The sequence below is a fragment of the Ruditapes philippinarum genome, unplaced genomic scaffold (assembly GCF_026571515.1).
Source record: "Ruditapes philippinarum isolate M1 unplaced genomic scaffold, ASM2657151v2 ctg171_1_1_1_1, whole genome shotgun sequence".
Taxonomy (NCBI): Eukaryota; Metazoa; Mollusca; class Bivalvia; order Venerida; family Veneridae; genus Ruditapes; species Ruditapes philippinarum.
This window is the reverse complement of record NW_026860846.1, coordinates 196,043-222,211: the sequence shown is the minus strand read 5'-3', so window position 1 is coordinate 222,211 and position 26,169 is coordinate 196,043. Positions and strand designations below refer to the sequence as shown.

General features: G+C 32.8%; 1 protein-coding gene across 1 annotated transcript; it reads left to right on the top strand.

Moving 5' to 3' along the window:
• Positions 1-124: 124 nt before the first annotated feature.
• On the top strand, positions 125-18,722 carry LOC132713557 (interferon-induced protein 44-like). The gene is made up of 5 exons (XM_060696195.1): positions 125-182; positions 869-1,045; positions 1,576-1,716; positions 1,972-2,146; positions 16,298-18,722. The coding sequence occupies exons 2-5, from the start codon at positions 878-880 to the stop codon at positions 16,606-16,608; spliced, it is 795 nt and encodes a 264-aa protein (XP_060552178.1). The 5' UTR covers positions 125-182; positions 869-877; the 3' UTR covers positions 16,609-18,722.
• Positions 18,723-26,169: the final 7,447 nt, after the last annotated feature.

Below are 26,169 nucleotides of genomic sequence, written 5' to 3'. Positions count from 1 at the left end.
CATGTCATGTAAGCTGAAAATGTTGTTGTTGTTTGATGTGTTTTTTTTTTCAGAAATCGATATGTTTTTGAAGTGCTAATATACATGTACATGTCAGTTTACATGATTTTTTACCTTCAGTCGAGCCGGAGTATACGCCTGCTCCAAAGTTGACCGAGACTCCATGGAGAAAATCAAACTTTGTAAGCATTTATTAAAATACTCATCATTTTGAATATATTTAGTCTAATTAAGTTGTATTCGTTAATCTATATTCATTTTTAAATTCTAATTCCTTTTATTTCATTACATTCCACGGAGAAAAACAAATTGTGTATGCATTCATTAAATACATATCATTTCAAAAATATCTAGTTCATATAATTTCAATGTTTTTATTATTTCATTCTCTTTTATCTTATTACATCTATGCTGTTAAAGTCACAACGGAACTGGGTGTCGACAGCGATTATACAATAAAACGTCTTTTTTTCCTATAAGTTATCGGAAGTCATTTTCCATAACGGATACGGATACAATAATCCAATCTGCTACGTGAATATCTAGTACTTTTTTGAACTTAGGGAAATATATAGGTTTGATAACAACTACGAATGCTTACGCAGTGAACAGTCTCCATCAAAATATCAGAAATATCATTTGGAGCACATACACACCATTCATATATTTGCAGTGTATGATAAACACGCTACAAGTAATCAACACAACTATCAATTGTGTGTCTTGCCTTACATTATTATATTGATTAATACTCATATGATATATACCAAAGCTGCCTTTTATGTTTTTAGCAGTCTTACTACTTAGACTTGTGATTTTTGTGAATATTTTCTAATTATTAAACATCTTTCTTTCGGCTCAACGAAAGGATACTCTTATGGACGAAATATTAAGAGTGAAGCCCGCATGTCCGGCAAATGTGTTGCTACTTGGTCCAACCGGGGCAGGTAAATCTTCCTTCATAAACTCAATACTTACAATTGCCAAAGGACGCTATGTGAACAAGGCTTACACCGGAAATAAAGAAACAAGTTTTACGACAACTGTGAGTTAGAACACTGATTATACTTTTAACTCTTGTAGATAACACAAGTTTGCTAACAGAAGATAACACGGCAGTATGTAAATAATTCAGAAATCTAGACAACTAGCCTTGCTGTTTGCTTACTTATAATTTTAATATACGTATTTAACTGCAGATATCAATATATGAGCCGCGTCACGACAAAACCAACATGGTGCGTTTGCGACCAGCATGGATCCAGACCAGGCTGCGCATCCGCGCAGTCTGATCAGGATCCATGCTGTTCGCTATCAGTTTCACTACTTGTTATACGGTTTGTAAGCGAACAGCATGGATCCTGATCAGACTGCTCGGATGAGCAGGCTGGTCTGGATCCATGCTGGTCGCAAACCCATTATGTTGGTTTTGTCATGGCACGGCTCATATCAGCCGTAGATTGTGAGTAATTGACATTGTCTAATCAATTGTTTATTACATCATTATTAAAGAAAGTGGTAAAACGGAATGAAAACCAAAACAAAACGTTTATTGCACCATATGCTATATTTTAGTATGACTGTTTTATGGACGATGGTATCATGCAACATTGTTGTCTTTGGGACAGCATGGGTATAGAACACGTGCTGATAGGTGGACTTTTACTCGATGACCTTGAGTATCTACTCAAAGGTCATATAAAAAGGGAATACACGGTAATTGAAACGAAAAAATTGAACATTTTTCCTCTTTTTTCCTTCCTTTTAAAATAATTTTGCCGCTTTAAATTCTACGTCATTATAATTTGTAATTTAGGACGTTTTCATCGGATTATTTTTATCCTATTTCAACACTGTTTCAATAGATTAACCAACCAAATGAAGCTCATATTAGCAATTTTCGTTAAAATCAAAACCATCCATATGATCACAGCTATATTTTGTCTCGATTAAGGAACATTTTTGTTCCAGTTCAATCCACGATCGAAAATATCCGAGAATGACAAGCATTTTCGCCGCCAGCCCCGCATTAGAGACAGGATACATTGTGTTGTGTTTGTCCTTGATGCTGGCATGGTAAACGAAGTCATTGTGAAGCCATACATGTCAAAGATCAAAGCTCTTCAAGATCGAGCACATGCTCAGAGTAAGCTGTTTACTAGTATTTCGTCTTCGTCGTGACGGAGAATTTTAGTAATAAAAATGTCACGGTATCGAACTGTTCAATAATCAGAACCGATAGCTAAGTAGTAAGGCCGCGGTATTCATGTACATGTATCTGCCATGTCTAAATAAACTGATAACAAATGTTGTTTGAACTTATCCATATATACACTTTCGTGTTATGTAACGTTTATGTGTCTGTGTATTTGCAAGGGGCAGGACGTGAAGTGGTTGCACACTTGGTTCAAGCGAGCGAATTGGTTGCAAACTTGACAATATGGCGAACACGGCGTGATTTTTTTTAACGGGTGAACGAATTTTTGCGAGGCAAGTGGGTTTCTTTGTTATTTTGAAGTTCATTAGTATGTCTATTCCATAATGCAATATATATGCCACACTCGGTTAAAGGTCTCAGCATCCTAGATTCTGTTTTGAGAAAGTTATTGAAGATATAAACTGATCATGTAGATATTTTGAAATTTGACATGTGACTGTTCTGGTCGGTTTTTCTCCTAATTTATTCGAATTTGTAAGTTTTGAACTGCAATTAACAATAACAAAATATGTTTCTGTCAATGCTGTACAGATGGTTCAGTTCGCAAGTCCGAAGATAACGTTCAATACATAAAAATATCTTGTTCAAGCACATTTTGGTTGCAGACTTAAACTTCAAGCATTTTTGGTTGCAAACTTATGTGTCAATAATGTGGCATGAATATTTTTAGCGAGGAATAACTAATCATTTTTTTTTTAAATAATTAGCAATGTTAAGGCAATTATACCCGTTCATCTTGTAAGAAATATATATACAAATTGTACATGCGTGCATATATACCCTAACACAGGGTCTTTCAAATAGATCTTAAACACAATATGCTAATTTGAAGTTCAGTTGTGTTTATCTTCATAATTTTTTCTCCTCGATATACTTCTTTTCTTTTTACAAAGTCTTTTGACTTTTTTTGTATCTTGGCATGACTAACTGTAAAGGAAAAAAAGAAAAAATAGCAACAAACAGCTTTCATTAGTGTTCTTTTTTGAGATTTGAAATAAATTTGATTATATAGTAGAAAAAAAACTATATTAACATTGACAAAAGAGCATTATTCACATGTTTCTTTAAATTGTTCCTTATTATTGACCAATCAAAACATCTTCCAAATTCCCTAACTCGAACAATGACTTTAAGTAGTTTTGTCACGTATCAGTCAATGTAAATAACCAATCGTATATCATCTATATATATTATGATCTAATAATCATAATCATTTTTAGAATACCAATTGACATATGATGTACATCAAATCCGAAATATTTTAAACAAGCATGTCATTTTAACTTTTGGTTTGTAAAAATATGTTAAGCACAATTACATACTTTATGTCTAAAGCAACTGTTGATATTTACATACGAAACAAACAAATTAACATTTCTTGTGGTTTTGGAAATTTTGCCGAGTAACATCGTATGTGTGCACATGTCCTTATGTTTATGATGAAAATAATTCACTTACATACAACAGTACTCTCACGTACGTTTGTTTTGTATGTAGTTTTCATTTGCATATTATATATGATGACATATTTTAGAATTGAAATATCAATAAATAGTTTTCTATATGCTATTATTTTGTTTGCAGGCTTTACTGGTGATTATAGTATTGAACTGAGAACCATGTAATTTGAAACATAAAGTGCATAATTGTTGTAAAAGAAGAAAGTATAAATAACATTTATAACAAAAACAAGTAACAGAACATAAATGTTAATAATTGCCATTTAAAATTATTAATAAATATAACCTTCTTCACTCCTTTTGCATAGTTTTACTATGGATTTCTATAGAATAAGAATAAGTTTGCAACCAAAAATGCTTGAAGTTTAAGTCTGCAACCAAAATGTGCTTGAACAAGATATTTTTGTGTATTGAACGTTATCTTCGGACTTGCGAACTAAACCATTTGTACAGCATTGACAGAAACATATTTTGTTATTGTTAAATGCAGTTCAAAACTTTCAAATTCGAATAAATTAGGAGAAAAACCGACCAGAACAGTCACATGTCAAATTTCAAAATATCTACATGATCAGTTTATATCTTCAATAACTTTCTCAAAACAGAATCTAGGATGCTGAGATCTTTAACCGAGTGTGGCATATATATTGCATTATGGAATAGACATACTAATGAACTTCAAAATAACAAAGAAACCCACTTGCCTCGCAAAAATTCGTTCACCCGTTTCAAAACATCACGCCATGTTCGCCATACTGTCAAGTTTGCAACCAATTCGCTCGCTTGAACCAAGTGTGCAACCACTTCACGCCCTGCCCCTTGATTTGTGTAGATATCGACGATGGTGGATAAAAAGCATGGCAAGGCACGAAACCGTTTCTCTTTGTACATGATGTTCTTTCTATATAAGCTAACATGTTCTCATTCATGCAACCAGTTGTATTAAGAAGAAAAATGGAATTCTTCTGTGGAAAGCGATGTCGCTTGCTGTTAACGGCAAAAGTCTTACAACTACAGTATCCATGCATTTGCATAACAATATAGCCCGATGCCAATTAATCACAAAAACGCTTTCAAATATATAATGTAATCAATGTCTTGAAGGCTGTTTCATAAAAACAATCTTTTAAAAAAATGTTTCTATTTACTGTGAACGTATTTCGAGAATATAAACACTACCCTCATTTCAGTCAATTCTCATGCGTAGACTAACATAGCTATTGTAAGAGACTGGGAGATATGGGAGATAATAGGAAAATGCGGGTTCTGCATCACCGATGCTCCAGTATATGTATCATTTCATTACTTTATGAGAATGAGTTGGAATTCCGTATGTACACTTGCAAAACTCTTATATTCAAGACCGTATAAATCTTGATTTTTATGGTGAGTCGCCAAAAGAAAGCACTGGAAAACTAAAACTATCATATGGAAACAATTTTATTTTAATTTCTTTTAACACAGAGCTGTAAAAGCAAACATAAGCATTAATATATGCCTTGTAAACTCATTTATGGTGACTGTGAAAATTTCCAAAACACTCATACATCTCATCGCGATTATGGAAATTTTGACACAAGAAAAACAACGTATCTTAACAGTGAATTGACAACTTACAAAGTCACTGCGGTATACCGTACCCCGGATATTGCTCGATATAATGAGGACTTTCATCCCATTTCGCGACTTTAAAACGGGGAACGAAGGTAAGTTCAGCGACGATATTTTCCAAACTAATGGCTATTTCATTTTTCTCAACAGGGTTTATATATCTAGAGGTATTTTTGTAGCGCCGGAAGACATCAAAGTATTATAGGTACTTGTTAAAATTGATTAAACTACCCCTAAACGATCGGCTGCTCACTAGAAAATACTGATCTCGATACTGTAGAATCGTTAGAAATTATTATATTACCAAGATAAAAAGAAATTGAATCGAGCACTTTTTAAAACCATAATCCAAGTATGCTTAGTCCAAATTTCAGGCAAAAGTGTGAAAGTACAAAAAGATACAGGCCAAAAAAAGATACAAGGCAGTGAACCGAGTATTGATTTTAAGTGTACAGTGTATTGCAAAACAAAATGAGCAAATAAGAATGGAAAATCGATATATTTGTCTATTTGTACGTTTGTTTATCGATGCCATTTTTTTTTTTTTTTGCTTATGATATTTATTCAAATATTTCAGATTCAGCAATGCATTTTCAGTGTTATCACTGTTCTTTTTCTACGGACAAATACAGAGATTTAATTTCCCATTTGATTGAAAATCACACAGTATGGATGAAATAAAGTTTAAGCTGTTAATGAGGATGGCGTTAAAGTGTGTGCTTAAATTCGACAGCAGGGAAGAACCATCAAAATTGACAATAACAATCTTTATTTTAATGTCTCAAGAAACTGTGATCAGGGAGACACATCTCTGAAAAGAAGAATTTTTTTTTAGATGACATTAATTATACGTTTTAACAGGGCAAAGAAACATATCGACACACTAAGTAAAATATTGGCCCGAGGGCTAATACCGTCCAAGTATACCGGTATCGTCTTAAGGAACATAACCTTTATATTTTAATAATCTTATCAAAATCCATTATTCGGTTTGTGTTGTACCCGCTCAACAGTCATAACTCATTGTTAATGACGTAACAAATTTCACATGCAGCCGGTCTGCCGTTGCTAGAATGCAGGTGCAAAATGACCGAAAGTCACCTTTATATGGATTAATGACATAATAGGAAGTGGGTTGATATCAGATATTGGCAAACTTGCACAAAACCGTCTTGAGGCATTAATGCACTTTCAATGCAATTTTGTTACTATTTATAGTAAGTAATAAATTCCGAAAAGCTGGATCATTCGCTAGCAACGAGAACTTTGTAAACACACAATATTGCTGTACGGAGCCTACGGAGCCCCTAAGAAGACATTCTCGACACTTTTCCCCCGGCATTTAATTCGTTTTTACGAAATATTAATTCGTTATTACGAAATAGCAATTCGTTTTTACGAAATATTAATTCGTTTTTACGAAATATTATTTCGTAATTACGAAATATTAATTCGTAAAAACGAAATGTTATTTCGTAATTACGAAATATCAATTCGTTTTTACGAAATATTAATTCGTATTTACGAAATATTAATTTGTTTTTACGAAATGTTATTTCGTAATTACGAAATATTATTTCGTTATTACGAAATATTAATTCGTAAAAACGAAATGTTATTTCGTAATTATGAAATATTAATTCGTTTTTACGAAATATTATTTAAGGTCATTTTGAGCTTGATAAAGAACCTATTAATCTCACAAATGGGTCATTTACATGCCTTGATCAACTTTGCGATTATAAGCCGAATGGTTCTCAAGTTATATATATTTAAGTGAACAGGGTTTTTGAGTGAGAAGTCATTCTCTATCCAAAATGGTCTTTTTTCGCCATTGTCAAAAACATGTTCCTATCAGCAATGTTTTAATGTTTGAGGCAATCTTTTACGACATGTATCTTTAAAACAGAAACATGCTATATTATTTCGTTCTTTTATCATATTCATTAAAAAAACTGGGACGAGAGGGGGGGGGGGTCCAGACTTTCACTAATCTAATCAATTTAAAATGAATATTTCCTCACAATTTATTATTAGAAATGTCCGTGTTTGGATTTGAAGCACAGGACCCCCATTTTAAGTAAATTTTTCTAGCGCGTGTACTATCACGGCTGTGGCTCAACGCTATTGACATGAGATTATTTTAATTTATGTACAATAGTGTAAAGTTAAAAAACTTGGGGAGAACAAAAATCACTATTTATATTGCATTTACATGCCTTATATTAAGTCAGGAACTTAATTTTGAGGCCTTATTTATAACTATTACCAAAACTCTTTGAAACGCTAGAAAAAATTTAATTCGTTTTTACGAAATATTATTTCGTATTTACGAATTATCATTTCGTAATTACGAAATAACATTTCGTTTTTACGAATTATTATTTCGTAATTAAATTATTTCATAATTACGAAATAATATTTCGTAAAAACGAATTAATATTTCGTAATTACGAATTAATATTTCGTAAATACGAAATAATATTTCGTAAAAACGAATTAATATTTCGTAAAAACGAATTAATATTTCGTAAAAACGAATTAATATTTCGTATTTACGAATTAATATTTCGTAAAAACGAATTATTATTTCGTAATTACGAATTATTATTTCGTAAAAACGAATTAAATTCCGTGGAAAAAAGTGTGGAAAATGTCACCTTAGGGGCTCCGTATTGCTGACTTTGTTTGACTGAGTTTTTTCATGAATGAAAATCTCAATGCCTATAGATCACTGCGGTATACCGTACCCCGGATATTGCTCGATATTATGAGGACTTTCATCCCATTTCGCGACTTTGAACGAGGAAAGAAGGTAAGTTCAGTGACGATATTTAGTCATAATTTTGAATTGGTGTGATATAAATTTTATTGAAAAACAAATACTTCGATAATTTCTCTAGTTACTGAAAACCCAAAAATGTTGAGAAATAGCTTTGAAATGAAATTAGGAGGTAAAATTCGTCTCTTTGCTCACGTGATAAATGAGCTCTGATCAGTCAAATTTGATGTTTTTGAGCATATACTTGTTTAAAAGAAAAACTTGAATCGAGTGAAATGTGATAATGATGATAATGTTTATGTTGTAAATGTTCAATCAACAATAGAACCTCAGATGACAGTGCATTTTCAGAATAAATACACATGTCAGTGTACCGAGTATTGTTTTGGAGTTGGCCGCCGGTGTCACGAGTATTGCTTTTAAGTGTAACGAGTATTGGTTATCAATATAGAGTAAATGCAAGTAGTAAATACAGAGCATTTACCACATTTAATCTTGAATATTTCTTATTGTGTATACTAATTTACACTATATGTGCAGAATATGCAGAGTTCAGAGGTACTTTACTGGAAACATATCTGCGAATAATCCAAATTTTCATTCATGTTTATAAATCAGTGTTTACAGTTCTCGTTGCTATCGCAGGATCAACCTATCCAGAATTTGTTAATAATTATTGCATATCTTACTTTAAATAGTAAAACTATGCATCCAAAATGCATTAATGCTGCCTCAAGATTGTCAATATTAGACGGTATTGAGCAAGTGTGCCTTTTATGCCAAAAATCCATATAAAGGTAATTTTCGGTCATTTTGCACCTGCACTCTAGCAACGGCAAATCGTCTGCACGTGAAATTTGTTACGTCATTAGCAATAAGTTACCGTATGACTGCAGAGCGGGTACAGCTAAGAAAAACGAAAAAAAGAATTTTGATAAGATTATGATAAAGGGCAGCAGATGCAATAAAAAGGTTATGTTCCTTATAACCTTTTACCTCATAAAAGTGTGTTTTGAAGGCTTTACACCCCACCCCTTTTGAGGCCTCAAATATTGTAAAACATGCGCTATTTAGGCCCCAAACACTGTTTTTTGTTTGAGAAATATTGTTAAAAAGAGTGATCACTTTTTTGCCCCACCCCAATTAAAAAAGGTACATCAAGGGGGTGCCACAGGGGGGATGTGCCCCCTTCTATTTTGGGTTTGAAGTGGGGCAGTAGCACCTCTAATCGTCGAGAAGATTTTGGGCTTCTGGGGGAGGGGCTAAAATGGCCTCAGGTCGATTAAAAGATACCGTGTAATCAACGCCGAAAAGCCTTAGACTTTATCTCAATCAATTGAGAAGTTGCTGGATCTTGAAATCAGTTTTGATGGGACAAACCAACGCAAAAAGAGATTTTTGGCAATTTTGAGACGCCCACCCGTTGCCATAGTAACTGGAAATTTAAAATTGAGCATGCTACTCTACAGGCTACATTTGTGCCCAGTTTGACCAGTATTGAAGCATTTTTTATAGTTTCATAGCAGTTTGAACTTGTAACAGGAGGCTTACCATTTTTTCGCAATATTACTCATACAGTAAAAGGTTAAGACGATACCGGCATGCTTGGACGGCATAAGCCCTCGGGCCAATATTTTAGTAAGTGTGTCGATATGTTTCTTAAGGCAAAATTGCCCTGTAAAACCCTATTATTAATGTCAGTCATCTAAATATCTTTTTTATTCTTCTTCTTTTCAGAGATAAGTCTCATTGATCACGGTTTCTTGAGACATGTATTTAAAGATTTTTATCGTCAATTTTGATGGTTCTTCCCTGCTCCCGGCCCTGCACACATTTTAACTTTATTTCATCCATAGTGTGATTTTCATTCAAATTGGAAATCAAATCTCTGTATTTGCCCGTAGAAAAAGAACACTGAAAATGCATTGTTGCATCTGAAATATTTGAATAAATATCATATAAACAGTTCATTATCAGCAAATTAAAAAGGAATCGATACAGACGTAAAAATTAGACAAAAATATCGATTTTCCATACTAATGTGCTCATTCTGTTTTGCAATATACTGTACACTAAAGTTGGGCTATCTTGCAATACTCTGTACACTTAAAATCAATACTCGGTACACTATCTTGTATCTTTTTTGGTCTGTATCTTTTTGTACTTTCACACTTTTTGCCTGAAATTTGTACAAATCATACTTGGATTGTGAATAAAAAAAATGCTCGATTCAATTTTGTTTATATTGGTAATATAATTATTTCTAACGATTCTACAGTATCGCGGTCAGTATTTTCTAGTGAGCAGCGGATCGTTTAGGGGTAGTTTAATCGATTTTACAAATACCTGTAATACTTTTATGTCTTTTAGAGCTACAAAAATACCTCTATATATGTAAAACCCGTTGAGAGAAATGAAATAGCCAATAGTTTGGAAAATATCGTCATAGATTATTGGAACCGCATCGCAGATTGTGGCACATATTACCTATCCTGTTCCAGCTTTACATATTGCTTGTTCTACCTTTGCCCATCTTTGATACATTTTGTTTTGCTATATTGTAGGGATGTCATTTGGAGCCGAAACGGCCATCCGGATATCCGAATCAGACATCCGGATACATCCGGATGTTCGGATCGTTATTATATTCTTAGTTGGCTGATATGACGTAACCATTTTTCGCGACCTTTTTCAAAGTGTAGTATTTCCGTTTTACTTCCTTTTTAATTGAATGTTACTTATCAAATTTTTTTCGTTATTGATTTTATTTTTTCTATATAAAATTATTCATATGACTGTTATTGATATATTAAGTGCGTGTATATATACATACGCATTTTTATATACATTGTATATATATTTTCAAATAATCTTCAACGAACCAATGAATATTGTTTTCGCCGTTCCGGGACGGTTGCATATACAATAAATAAGGTTCGACCATATCTACCCGTATAAGGCCGACCCTAAACTTGTCCATACGGACGGACCACATGATAAAAATGGACGACAAGAAAGCTCCAAAAGGGGCACCAACGGGACACGTCATCCGCCATGTTTTTGTCGTGTCACTTATGTATAGAATATATAGAATAGAAATACTGTCTTCATGACCAGTGTGTTAGCAAGTACGGGTCAACATTATAGAGACCACTTCTCTTAAAAAAGAAACAATATCTCTTTTGTTCAGGAAGGAGTCTTTTTCACGAAAACAAAACACATTTTTTCGAATACCCGACTGAACAGCGATTCCTAGCGTTTGGAAATGCTAATACTTATTTTAGCCTCGGACTGAATTACCCCTTCTCCGTCTGTCAGTCTCTCCGTCCGTCTGCAAAAAACTTGACCCCGTGATTACACCAAAAGTTCTGAAAAAATGGATAGATGGCAGTAAGGAGATATATGCACGCCTTTGTGTTTTCTTACTATAACTCAGGTTGCTATGGTATCAAATAATCATAACAATATTTTGTGATAACTCAAATAGTACTTACAATTATGAAACTTGAAATATGGATAGATGGACAGAATATATATGCAGGTCATTTTAGCTGTCCTTCTCACACAGGGCAAGCGACCGCGTTTAGATTTTTGGTCCATGCTTTTACGCAGTAAAATCTCTCTTTTTTTGCTACAACCTCTTTTTTCTAAAGGTGTCTAATCTAATTTTTAAAATATATGTTCCTGATCATCAGACAAGATTCTCAACTCTAAACGCAATATTTTCAGAATTATTTTCTCTTTAAATTCTCCTTCAAAAATCGACTTCTTTATTTCTTAAGGACTCTTTTTGAAATTTCAATTATATGTTCCTTATCATCAACACATCATATATGACAGGATCCATTACTCTAGCATTGATTTTATCAGAACTATCCGCATTGAACTTAAAATTATTGGATTTTTTTTATTCTATATTTTTTTTTATTTCTTAGGGTATCTACTTCAAACTTCAAATACGAGTACATGTTCCTTATTTTCACTCAAAGCATGTGTGAGAAGATTCATAACTTTATCTCAACATTATCTTAACTCTCTCCAGAATTAGATCCCCCTTTGAACTTGGGTATTTTTAGAAATTTTCTTTTACTTTCATGTATTTCTTAAAGGATTTTCTTTAAAGTTCAAAATTCTTGACAAGGTGTATAAATCTATTAACAATATTTCCAGAATTACCCCCCCCCCCAAAAAAAAAAAAAACCTATAAATTTTCCTTATTCACTTTTAAAGTTCGTTATCTCTTCAGGGATTTTATTTCAACCATAACTTACATCATATGTGATTAGATTTATAGGTAAAGTGCCTGGGTTTTATGAATTATTTCTATTTTGAACTTATTTGAAAATTGTTGTATTTTTTGTTTGTTTGCTTTTTAGCTCACCTGAGCATATGCTCAGGGTGAGCTATTAGGATCACTATTCGTCCGTCGTCTGTCGTCCGTCGTCCGTCGTACGTCGTCCGTTGTCCGTTCACACTTTTCAAACGACATCTCCTCTGAAACCATAAGGCAGATCATAATGAAACTTCACAGGGATGTTCCTTGTGTGAAGCCTTAACAAAGTTGTTCAAAGAATTCCATTCCATGCAGAACTCTGGTTGCCATGGCAACCCCAAGAAAAAACTTTAAACATCTTCTTCTAGAAAGCCCAAAGAGCTAGAGCTTAGATATTTGGCATGAAACATCTTCTAGTGAGTGTCTACCAAGATTGTTCAAATAAAAGCCCTGGGGTCAAAATTGGCCCCGCCCCAGGGGGTCATTGATTTTCCCTATATGCATATAGTAAAAACTTTAAAAAAATCTTCTTTTAAAGAACCCAAAGAGCTAGACCTAAGATATTAAGCATGAAACATCTTCTAATGAGTGTCTACCAAGATTGTTCAAATAAAAGCCCTGGGGTCAAAACTGGCCCCGCCCCAGGGGGTCATTGGTTGTCCTTATATGCATATAGTAAAATCTTAAAAAAATCCTCTTCTAAAAAACCCAAAGAGCTAGAGCTAAGATATTTAGCATGAAACATCTTCTAATAAGTGTCTACCAAGATTGTTCAAATAAAAGCCCTGGGGTCAAAATTGGCCCAGCCCCAGGGGTCATTGATTTTCCCTATATGCATATAGTAAAAACTTAAAAAAATCTTCTTTTAAAGAACCCAAAGAGCTAGACCTAAGATATTAAGCATGAAATATCTTCTAATGAGTGTCTACCAAGATTATTCAAATAAAAGCCCTGGGGTCAAAATTGGCCCGCCCCAGGGGGTCATTGATTTTCCCTATATGCATATAGTAAAAACTTAAAAAAATCTTCTTCTAAAAACCCAAAGAGCTAGATCTTAGATATTTGGCATGAAACATGTTCTAATGGATGTCTACCAAGAGTGTTCAAATAAAAGCCCTGGGGTCAAAATTGGCAAAGCCCCAGGGGGTAATTGGTTTCCCTATATGCATATAGTAAAAACTTTAAAAAAATTCTTTTAAAGAACCCAAAGAGCTAGAGCTAAGATATTTAGCATGAAACATCTTCTAATAAGTGTCTACCAAGATTGTTCAAATAAAAGCCCTGGGGTCAAAATTGGCCCAGCCCCAGGGGTCATTGATTTTCCCTATATACATGTAGTAAAAACATGTTCTAATGGATGTTTACCAAGTTTGTTCAAATAAAATCCCTTGGGTCAAAATTGGCCCCGCCCTAGGGGGTCATTGATTTTCCCTATATTGCATATAGTAATTAAAAACTTAAAAATCTTCTTTTAAAGAACCCAACGAGCTAGAGCTAAGATATTTAGCATGAAACATCTTCTAATAAGTGTCTACCAAGATTGTTCAAATAAAAGCCCTGGGGTCAAAATTGGCCCAGCCCCAGGGGTCATTGATTTTCCCTATATGCATATAGTAAAAACTTAAAAAAATCTTCTTTTAAAGAACCCAAAGAGCTAGACCTAAGATATTAAGCATGAAATATCTTCTAATGAGTGTCTACCAAGATTATTCAAATAAAAGCCCTGGGGTCAAAATTGGCCCGCCCCAGGGGGTCATTGATTTTCCCTATATGCATATAGTAAAAAATTAAAAAAATCTTCTTCTAAAAAACCCAAAGAGCTAGATCTTAGATATTTGGCATGAAACATGTTCTAATGGATGTCTACCAAGAGTGTTCAAATAAAAGCCCTGGGGTCAAAATTGGCAAAGCCCCAGGGGGTAATTGATTTCCCTATATGCATATAGTAAAAACTTAAAAAAATTTCTCTTAAAGAACCCAAAGAGCTTAAGCTAAAATATTAAGCATGAAACATCTTCTAATCAGTGTCTACCAAGTTTGTTCAAATAAAAGCCCTGGGGTCAAAATTGGCCCCGCCCCAGTGGGTCATTGATTTTCCCTATATGCATATAGTAAAAACTTTAAAAAAATCTTCTTTTAAAGAACCCAAAGAGCTAGAGCTAAGATATTTAGCATGAAACATCTTCTAATAAGTGTCTACCAAGATTGTTCAAATAAAAGCCCTGGGGTCAAAATTGGCCCAGCCCCAGGGGTCATTGATTTTCCCTATATACATGTAGTAAAAACTTAAAAATCTTCTTTAAAAGAACACAAAGAGCTAGAGCTAAGATATTTAGCATGACACATGTTCTAATGGATGTTTACCAAGTTTGTTCAAATAAAAGCCCTTGGGTCAAAATTGGCCCCGCCCTAGGGGGTCATTGATTTTCCCTATATTGCATATAGTAATTAAAAACTTAAAAATCTTCTTTTAAAGAACCCAACGAGCTAGAGCTAAGATATTTAGCATGAAACATCTTCTAATCAGTGTCTACCAAGTTTGTTCAAATAAAAGCCCTTGGGTTAAAATTGACCCTGCCAGGGGGAGGGGGGGGGAAAGTCATTGTTTTTTATTATTTGTTAAAGTAAAAACTTAACATCATGAAACATCTTCTAATGGGTGTCTTCCAAGTTTGTTCAAATAAAAGCCCTTTGGTTTAAAGTGGCCCCGCCCTGGGGGCCTATGTACAGGTGAGCGACCCCAGGGCCATCATGGCCCTCTTGTTGTTGTTTTTTGCTGTTGGTGTTGTTTTATTATTGTGTGAGTGTTTTCTTTTTTCTTTTTTCTTTGCTATTTTAAAAGGTTTATATTTAAAAAATGTTATATTTTTTACTTTTCATCTTTCTTACTATGAATTGTTTCTACTTTAAACTTTAAGAAAATTGTCTTTTGTCATCAGATACATCATGTTTGACAAAGTTCATTACTCTAGTATCTTTATTTCAAGATTTCTCTCCTCTTCAGGTTAAGAAGTTGCTTCTTATGAGGTTAAAATATTTGTGCTCTTTTTGTCAATCTGTCTGTCTGCCTGTCCCTAAAGACTGTATCCTGGGATACAATTTAAAGTACTTTCCAAACAATTACCTGCGATAGAGCAAAGTTAAAACTTTAGTTGTATATATCCATCCTGAGAAAATTTGGTCTTTTGATTAATGATGTATAAACGTTTTTGTATTAGGCAAACAAAATTTACACATTACAATGATGCAGACAAACTAGGAACTCAAAAATTCATATCGTTCACAATTCAATGTCCATGGCCCTTAATGTTGCTGACATACTTCTTGTTTGGTTATAACCGGTAGGGGACCGTTATTTTGCTTATTGCTTGTTAAATTCAAAAATTGCATACAAATAGTACCTTTAAATTCTTTGTTTTAAAAATTTCCATTTTGCCTTAATTCGCAACTGGTTGCATTCTTTAAGTAGAATGATAAAAAAGTTGAGAAAAGGGTTTTACAACTTGCCATGCCTCTTTATACTACATGTAGTTAACAACACAAAGATTATGATATTGAAATGTATTCATACATTTCTCATTCTAAGTGGCGAAATAGTAAAAGAATTCTTTTCAATCACATTTTCTAAATTGATATTTTTACTGAATTATTTTCTTTAAAGACTAACGTTATGAAATATTTTCAAAGGCAAATCTATCAAATCTATTAAGATTACAATTATAGCTTTTGAAATATCGTGATTGTAGAGGATCATAAATGTAAAGAACATTTATTACGAATCTGTTCAGATTCCATGTATATTTCATCATATTCAATTCCTTTAAAAAGGCCTTTGTATGACCGTAAGGAGCCAAATGAACAAAGTTTATTGATTTTAAAAAGCTACTTATAGATGAATTGAATTAGTAATAAATAGTTTATTTTGAACAAATATTTTTTAATCATTTTATTAGATATACCGTGCATTCTGATTCTGACTAAGATTGATGAACGATGCAAAGAAGTACGTAAACACGTCGGGAATACATTTCTGAGCATTAAAATTCGCGATGCTGTTACTAAGGCGGCAGACATGTTTGGAATTCCGGAGGGAAACATTCATCCGATCAGAAATTGTGAGGTGGCTCCTAAGATTGATGACGCCGCAAGTAAGCTCATCTTAATGGCCTTCAAACAAATCATGTACTATTCTTCTGATAAAATAGAGGAACTGAAGAAAAAAGAACTGAAGAAAAAAGAGGAGAGTGGATGCATTTTATCTTGAACCTTTTTAGAAAGGCAAACATTTTACAAACTATTTCTATATATGACTGATAAAATTATCTTAACAGGAAATGGAGACAACTCTAAAATAAATCATCCGAACAGTAAAAGCGTTAAAAGGATTGAATATGTCAAAACTGTACATTCAGGACCTTTCTGAAGAATCTTCAGGTAACATTATCAACGGATAATAAACATACATTTTTAGCAAAATATTTCAGTGACAAATTCGTGACTTTTTAATGTTTTAAGTTTGATATAGTATTAACATCTACACATTGTTTTTTCAATGTTGCAGTTCCCTTTTCATGTTGTACGCATTGCTAAAGCTGTTGTTATTGCGTTTGAGAAACCATGACACTATTCTATGGGACAGACTGTTGTGTTGTTATTTGATTTTTATTATCAGCATATTCCTATTTTACTTTTATCATTAGAAGTAGAAGTTTTGATTGTTTGTTTCATTTTACGCCTTTTCCCAACAGTATTTCAGTCATATAGGCGGGTAGTTTCCTAACCATCGTTCCTGTACACCTGTTACACCAGTACTAGATTACCTTCCTCCGCGCTAAAGTACCAAAGCATCTCCCGGGGATCGAACCTACGCCAGAGAGGTAACTAGAAGTAGAAGTAATTGTAGAGATATTAAAAGATTGGAAATTTATTGATCATTCTTTTCCTTTTTATTATACTGATTTCCATTTTCATTTTTTCGAAGCAGAAATGAGTTTTGAGCGTTCTTTAGGAACTCTGTTTTTCTCTATTTTAAACATAGTGTGAATGTATTGAATTTTCGGAGGTATATTGTTTCAAATGGATGGAGATTTTGTGTAAGTATTATTGTCAGATTATCCCGCACATTTGGAAACAGGTCATTTGTAAATTTAAAACTATCGCTCTACGTGCCTTTTACAGCTTTCAGATTTTATTGGATATTTCTTGTTATTACTTAGCCAATTTAACAGTGATATTTCCATTTTCTTCTCTGGTTATTATCTAATGCTGAAGGTACGAAAAATGCTGAAAAAAGTATTTGATCGAAACTTGTTTACACACTCTTTCTCATTTGGAAAAACAAATCAAAAAGTTTAAACCTCACAAGGAATGTACTTTTACTAGTAACGTAACATAAAGCTTTAAATTTAGCATGCAAGAAAATGGTGTGAATGAATGGGGAAATTCAAAACATGTTTGCTGTGAAAACGTTTAATGGGGGTCTATTTATTTTTCAAAGAAATTATGAGAGAAAATGATGATACACATGTATATTTAAATATGAAACGAGGAAATATTGCATCAATGGTTTATCAACTAGAATTAATGATAGAAAGAAAGCAAAGAAACTTAACAGATTTAACTCGTCGGAAAACACCTCTCTCTAAAAGACAAGACGTAAAGTAAAAAGGAACGTATTGAACTCTAAGAGCAAAAGGGGGAAATATATAAGAAATAATCTAACATTAGGACTGTGAGAAACCACAAAGTATTTCTTAACAAAATATGTGATGTCTTGATTTCTATCCAACTATTTCTTTTTGATACATGACATATTTATGTCATCATCACTGACTGTATGATGCTTGCATTTGATTTGTAACCCTTTACAAATGGGAAACCTACTAGTCACAGGATCCTCAGCTATATCAAAATCTACCGCTGGGGATGTTTCTTATATGTGTGACAACCCAGTGACAATTTTTTTAAATGCCTTGTACCTAATGCACAAAATGTTGGGTATATGGGACGGAAACAATATTGACATTAACCAAACATTATACATGTTAACAAGAAACAAATGTCTGGCAGCATTGGTGGCAGGATTGCAATTTGTATGTTTGTAAAGGTTTAATATTTTATAGATAAAAATGTTATTTGTTTGTTGGTTAGTTTTTTCTTTGTACAATTTAGGTTACTGTATCAAAAATAAAACCTGAATACCCTGCTTATATTTGAAATTTTATATTATTTTGTCAATAACTATGTCCAAATGTCCAGGTTATAACGTATTTTCAATCTTTAACAATTAATAATGTCAATGGACAAAAAGAACTTCAAGCGTCCCATCTACGTTATTAAAGATTTACCTAAGGTCAATGTTGAAGCACGTAAAAATTGGATTTAGATTATTTTGAAGGGATAAAATAAAAAATTGTAAAATATTTACTATTTCGTTAAATTTATTGACCATGTCGCATAACATATTGACTCACCCTCGTATATATGTATAAGAAGCTCCAGGTTTGGTTTGTCCCTTATTTCGTTTAAATAAGATATCATTGTTTTTACCTACTTTGAACGGAAAATTCAGTTCGAGGAAGTGAAGAATTGAACATCGATAATTCGTAGGATATTTGACAACATGACTGAATGATATATACTTATTTTGCTTCTTTGGAAGCGACATCTTTTAAATGTCTATGTATTACATTCCTTAAAATAGTAATTGTTATCTTTCTCAACATGCATTATTTACTATGTCCTTGCAATAACGTAAAATAACCAAGGAATCAAAAGTGTAAATTATTCGATAGGTCGTCATCCGAAACACGATGCACACATAAAAGTTAAAACAGTGAGATTAATTGTACAAAGTTCTTAAGACGCGTATGGTGTGTGTAAATCATTAATTTATCTTTTTGGTATACATGGAAAAAAATTCCTTGTCATCAAAAATAAAAAAGGATTAAATACAAAAACACAATTATATTGCTCTTGTTAAAAGTAATGTTAAAATTAGACGCAGATCGTAGCTCAACATAAAAAAGGAAAGCAATTGGGCTTTTACGACAAGAACATGGTTCATTGTATGAACAGAATTATCAGATTGAAATTGAAATTCCTTTCTCAGTGATAAAACAGAGATTCATAATTAATATTTTTGTACAAATATTAACAATTCATATCGACTATAATTTGAATTCGAAGAATATTTGACATTATTTACAAATAACAGTTGTTATGTCAATATTTAGAACTTCACCACCTTATTTTTCTAGAATCTCATAGATAAAATGATACTCCACGAGAACAGATATTCTGCAAATCATGTTAAATGAAAACCGTCGAAAACGAATACCATTTTTGTAAGTACAATGTTTGTCAGTTTTAACACGATTTAAGAATTAATTTTAGATAATATTACTTTTGCTGTATCATTAAAATCGTAAATTTATTGTCGCCAAACTATAATTCTGGTCTATATAGTTTGGTAAAGTATATATTTTGCAATGAAAACTCGCGTCTCTTAATTTATTCACTATGTCTGAAACATGATTCGAACACGTTCCTATTTTCATTCATACTCGTAGCTAGAGCTTTGTTTCTATATTTGTATAAAAATTGTATTTTATTTAGGTTGTTTAATTGTGAGAATTGTTTATATTATTTGACCGACTGTCCTTGAGCTATATAACATTCGGATGACTGTCATTGAATATCTTTGTTTGTATTGGCTATTAACATATGCTGAATAGATGTTTGTATTTGTAAATAAGTAATTAAAAGATCCTGTATGTTTAGTTTGCATCTTAACTTTATTCCCATCTTCTGCAAGTTAAACTTTTTACACGGAATAAACAGTTTCAATAAACGCTAGTAAGCAACCTACATAAATTAAACTGTTTAAAGAACTTATTTTAGATTTTCTTGTTTGTGAAATATTGTATTTCCACTTTTTATATTATTTGATGAAATAAGTCATAAGTAGTTTTTAATAAGAATGGTTTTGAAATATGATTCAAATTTCCTCAAAGGCATATTAAGCCTCATAAACAGATATATCTTTCACTCTTTAGAAAAAAGAAAATTAGTTTAAACATATTTATTTCCCGAATATTTACAATATTTACATGATATACATAATACAATACAATCAGAATACAAATATATAATATATTCAAAGAAAAGGATGAGAACGAAAGACTAAGTCTTATAAAATTCTTCTCCTTTTAGTGTAACTTTATAATGAGTCGATTTTATAATATTTTGTACAATTATCAAAAAAGTGGAATGTAAATATTTGTGACGAAGTAAACGTTATATTTATAAGTAATCATCGGGAAAAGAATTAGAAATTATAATAACGAAAAAAGAAGAGAGGAAAACAAATAATACAATAGGAAGAAAAAGAAAGAAAGAGAAAAGAAAGATTGCTTCACTGTTTCACTTTAAGTTCAGAGAAATCGCTTTGATTCTGAGATAAAAGTATGAACATGTTTAAAGATATTGGCATTATCAGTATCTGAGATGTCCGGGTTGCCAAAAAGTAGGGTGTTGAGGATAATATCGAAATTATTTAGATTTCCCAATAATTTTTCTCTACATGTACGAAAGCGATTGCATTCAAAGAAGTAATGAAAGTTAGTTTCCATTTGACCACACTCACATAATGGCGATGGTGATATATTTTTAAGAAACAAATGATAATTTAGGGAGCTACATTTTGTGCGTAACCTGGTGTGAAGAATTTGAAGTTTTCTATTACCAAAATAAAAGTATTTTGGTGTAGCTTGCTTATCATAGATAATTTTTAAACATTGAAAGGGTTGGTAAATTCCTTGTGTTAAGGGGCAAGTTGTTCCATTCACGAATTGAAGATGGGAAAAAAGAATTAAAGTATAAAGATGTCCTTGCTGAAATACCAATAGTGTCGTTCGAATTTCTAAGGTTGTAACGAATGTTTGTTTGATACGGTATTGGCTCTGACAAGTATTCTGGTGCAATGCCATGTTTGATTTTATAGAATAATGTTAATCTATGTTTATAACGTCTTTGTTCTAATGTTTCCCAATTTACTTCATTTTTTAAGTTTTCAATTGAAACTAGTCTTGTTGCACCAGACACTATTCTAGCACATTCATTTTGTATTTTCTCTATGAGGTCAAGTTCATACTGAAATGCGTTTCCCCATACCACATCCGCGTCGGATAAACGATATATAAATAATTTCAAGAGATTTACGGTCTAACATGAATTTCAGTTTTCTCATTATGTTCACCCGTTTCCATGCTTTTTCATTTATATATTCTATATGTGAATGCCACAGGCAATTGTGAGACAAAAATAATCCTAAGTGTTTATGATCTTTTACTTCAGGTATAGTTTGATTAAGCCGTTGAAGTGGTTGGTGATATGAATTTCTTTTTCTAGAGACAACAAGGGATTCTGATTTAGACGGATTGAAAGTGACAAGCCATTTTTCTGCCCATGCAGCTATTATTTCAATATCTGATTGTAATTGTTGTGCTGCAGTTTGTGGGTTTTCAATAACAAGATAGAGACTGGTATCATCAGCAAAAAGATTAACATTGGATTGAAGATCTTGGACTATGTCATTTATGTAGATGAGAAAAAGTAAAGGACCAAGGATCGAACCTTGTGGAACACCAGCTGAGAGAACACCCCAAGAAGATTTGGCATTTCTTAGAACAACACACTGGCGTCTGCAGCTTAAATAATCCTGAAACCATTCAAAGATTTTTCCAGATACACCATAATATTTTAATTTACAGAGAATGCCTTTGTGCCAGACTTTATCGAAAATGCCTTGCTTATGTCGAAGAATATAACTCGAGCTTCGAGACCGTCATCAAGTGATTTGCAAAGTATGTCATAAATATAAACAAGTTGATTTACAGTTGAATCCCCGGGTATAAACCCAGATTGCACAGGCGTAAGAATTCTATTCGCGTTCAAATGATTAAATAAATGCTTAAAGATCAGTCGTTCAAAAACTTTTTCCATAGTGCTGAGCAGTGAAATTGGTCTATAATTAGAAGGCAGAGATGCATCACCTTTTTTAAAGATAGCAGTAACATGGGCTTCCTTCCAAGAGGCTGGTACTTTACAGCAACATAGAGACTGATTAAACAGATTAGTTAAAGGAATAGAGAGTTCTTTTGCGGCTTCACGCACAATTTTATTACTAATAGACATTTGCGACATAATGTCGGGAACGATTATCGAGGAACAGTTACGTTAATATTGAGGGGTCATCTCAACACATATTATGAACACTTGAAATAAGGCCAGGATATCTTACTGTGTTTCTTTCCTTACATCTTAATTTTCATTTTAGTAATTGCAAGACGAACTGAAGCTAAATAAATTCGGAACTTTTCTCATAAGCTCAGCCAATGGTCGTTTGCGTTGACGGTTGTTTTGTCTAGTGCACTGACGTGCATCAATAGTTTCGTCCTTTGATGATGTCAAAACGTTTGGCAGCTTGAGCACGGATATCTTGACGTCTTGACTACGGCCTCGATTGTGCAGTTCACGTGGGACTGGTCCGGGTTCGAGTTGTCTCGGGACTAGGCCCGAGCGAAGCTGCTGGTCAGCTGTCCATGTTGGCCCTCATTTGTACATCTGTTAAGATTTATCGGAGCTTGACCTAGCAATGACTGATGCATGTGAGCCGCTTAAGCTTGCCCTTGGTTTAGATGCCCGGTCTTTCCATAGGGACTGCACCTAAATGTGTTTTGTTTCGGCACTAAATCCTTAACTCAAAAGACGTCTTTCAAGACGTTGTACGGCCTAAAGCGCTGGCAATATTTTGAAAATATTGAAATGTGAAATTGAAATGAAGTGAGTTACTGAATCGGAGTTATACATTAAAGCAGCAGGTGTCAAATGCCGTGTGGCAGCCGTAAAAAAGGTGCCCGTACTTCACTTCAATGTTGCTATATTTTTCTGCTCTTTTAAGATAATTGACTGCAGCACTTTTAAGTGTTGAGATTTGAGTTCCTCTTAACCCTTTCACTGCCATAGGGCAGTTATTTTTGGCAGTTATTTTCGGCGTATTTGCCATATGGACGGCTTTAGCCGTTTCTACAATAATAATGATAATAATAATAAATTATTAATGATAATAATAATAATAATAATAAAAAATAATAATAAATATAAAGAAAATTATACCATCGACAATAATTATTATTATACTAACATATTTGGAAACATATATAATTATTATAATACTAATAACAAATAATTATAATTATATTAATTAATAATATAGTAATTTCTTAGAAAACCCTCTGGCAAATAGGTGATCAATAAAACAATAACCCTCTGGCAGCGAAAGGGTTAAGCCGGTGCTAGGGGAGTAAGGGTTGTTGCACTTTTTATTATCCATCAACTCAATCAATCCGAGTCTTCGTTTTCATGATTTCTTTTGCTGTTTTTAATGCTTCCGAATGATCACTTTTTTCAGATATTTCAACACGTTTTTAGTCATATACTGATAGTGCGTCTATTGTAGGATCTAAACAGGTTCTCTTAACAGTGTGCAATCTTATTTCCCACATCAAATTCGATATCTTAAACATTATTCACTGCTGTTTCAATTCTGAGCGCCAAACCAGGAGCTGTCAGTACCATTTTTCATGTATTTGGTATCACGTGGCTTGAACTTATAACCTTCTTCAGTCGAAGAAGACTGTCTATTAAAAGGCCTATGGGAGATATAAATTATATAGATATTCAAAATACATCAGCATAATGCGTCAGTAAAATAGACAATGATGAATTTTATTGCAATTTACCAAGGGATTAAAAGCTATTTTTTACACGATGTCAAAATATAGTAAGAATGGTGCAGATTTAGGGTAACTGATTTATGATGTAAGTACTTATGTAGTTTCATCGTTTCTCCTAATCATACTTACTAAATAATTATCTGGTTCATTTTTTTCGGTAGGAATTTTTGCTTGCTTAAAATCCCACCACGATTTTCATTGAAGTGGCAAAAATGTATTTCAAATGCACACATAGATACAAGTTCTTCGAGTTACGTTAAAGTATAAGTGTATCGTCAGTGAAAGACGTGATCCGGGCTTTAATTCCATGTTTTTATTTGAAATACTCTTTAAACAAATGCGAGTAAATATGGCGGTCAGTGCTATTGATGGAAGTAGAGCCACAGTGAATAATATTATTCAGGACAATATCACGTAATACCAACACAAATTATCGTTTACAATGCTGATGTTATCCGTTAATTAGAAACCGCGTTTATTATAAAATGTAAGATTATTTTGAGATTATCCCTTTATATAACTTGTCCTCGATCCTCAATCCCCGTTCCTCAGTATAAGCCGCAAATGTCTAATACCATCTGGTCCAGATGCTTTGTCGACTTTAAGAGATTTAAGAATATCTTCAGTTTCAGATGCAGTTAGTAAAAGATCGTTAATAACAGTGGACGTTGTTTGTGGACCTAGGTCAGGAACATTTGAGTCAGAATTATCAATATAAGTTTGATGTAAGAAATACTCGTTCAATAGGTTTGCCTTTTGGTCTTCAGAGAATACAATTTCCTGGGTGTTTTGATTTTGTAATGGGGGAATTGACGTTGTCTGTGTAGGTGAAATAAAAGATTTTAATATTTTCCACCAGTCTTTTGAAGATAACGATTCCTGTTTTAGTTTGTCCGATAATTTAGAGTAATAAATAGCTTTCGCCTCTTTAATCTGAGATACTATTTGATTTCTTAATTGTTTAAATTTCACCCAGTGCATATTGGATTGAGTTAATTTAGCTTTTTTGTACAATCGTTTACGTCTACGAATATTTGACCTGATAGTATTTGTTATCCATGGGGCATCTAGAGGTCTTACATATATATCCTTATTTGGTATATTAAATTTAGAGATTATTAAAATTTGATTTGAAACGTTGTCTGCGTATTTACTGATATTGAAATCGAAACATTCTTCCCATTGGAAACTGTTAAAATCATTTCGAAGCTTGACGTAATCACCACGATTGTATTCCCATATAGTGCGTTGAAAGCATTGTTGTTTTGGTTTGCGGAATTTAAAAAGACAAAAAACTGGAACATGGTAACGCTGTAAAAGAAAACTGAGTTTAATAACATATCAAATTATGTTGTTAGGGCATGTTAGCAGTGCTTATTATCACTTGGCGAAATAAGCGCTAAATGTGGCATTATGTGTCAAACAGTAGCAAAATGTATACGTAGTATTTTGACTTACAATCTAAATACTTAATCACTATAAATGTACTTATTGCCAAAAAAACAACCAGAACAATACAGCTAACAGAAAGTTCAAGTATTTGTCCAATAAGAATCTTTTTGGAAACTATAACAAGACACCAAAAATAAAAATCAATTGAAAATAAGAATAAAATGATTTTTGAGGCATAATTGGTCTTTAACATTTTCACAGCCTATGGTTATTTCTCAGTTAGAACAAGTTGTTTATGTTTACCACACAAAACGGAAAAAAAGATAATGAAATTTTAATCTTTATTACTTAAACTGATATTTTCATTTTTTGACAACGGTGAAATGATTTATTGTTTTTTCACTTCGTTATATTTGGTCTATTTTCAATATTTTTATTGAGTGTTATTTCAATATTTTTATTGAGTATAACAAATAAAATCTAGAGCATCTATTGTATTGTTTTACTTTTCATTTGGTGATTTTTTTTTTGCCTCATATATATAACGCCAGTTGGTAAAGACACCGTGTTTAGTTTAAAAGACTTATACATGTAAATTTTACAATGCAATGTCGGTAGAACAGTTTATGAAAACA

What these genes read in the sequence shown, in the direction of transcription:
- LOC132713557 (XM_060696195.1), top strand. Translation starts at nt 878, where the DNA reads ATGGACGAAATATTAAGAGTGAAGCCCGCATGTCCGGCAAATGTGTTG. An exon ending in ATATAAAAAGGGAATACACG is followed by an intron (nt 1,717 to 1,971) that starts GTAATTGAAACG and finishes TTTTTGTTCCAG; the next exon opens with TTCAATCCACGATCGAAAAT. An exon ending in AGATCGAGCACATGCTCAGA is followed by an intron (nt 2,147 to 16,297) that starts GTAAGCTGTTTA and finishes TCATTTTATTAG; the next exon opens with ATATACCGTGCATTCTGATT.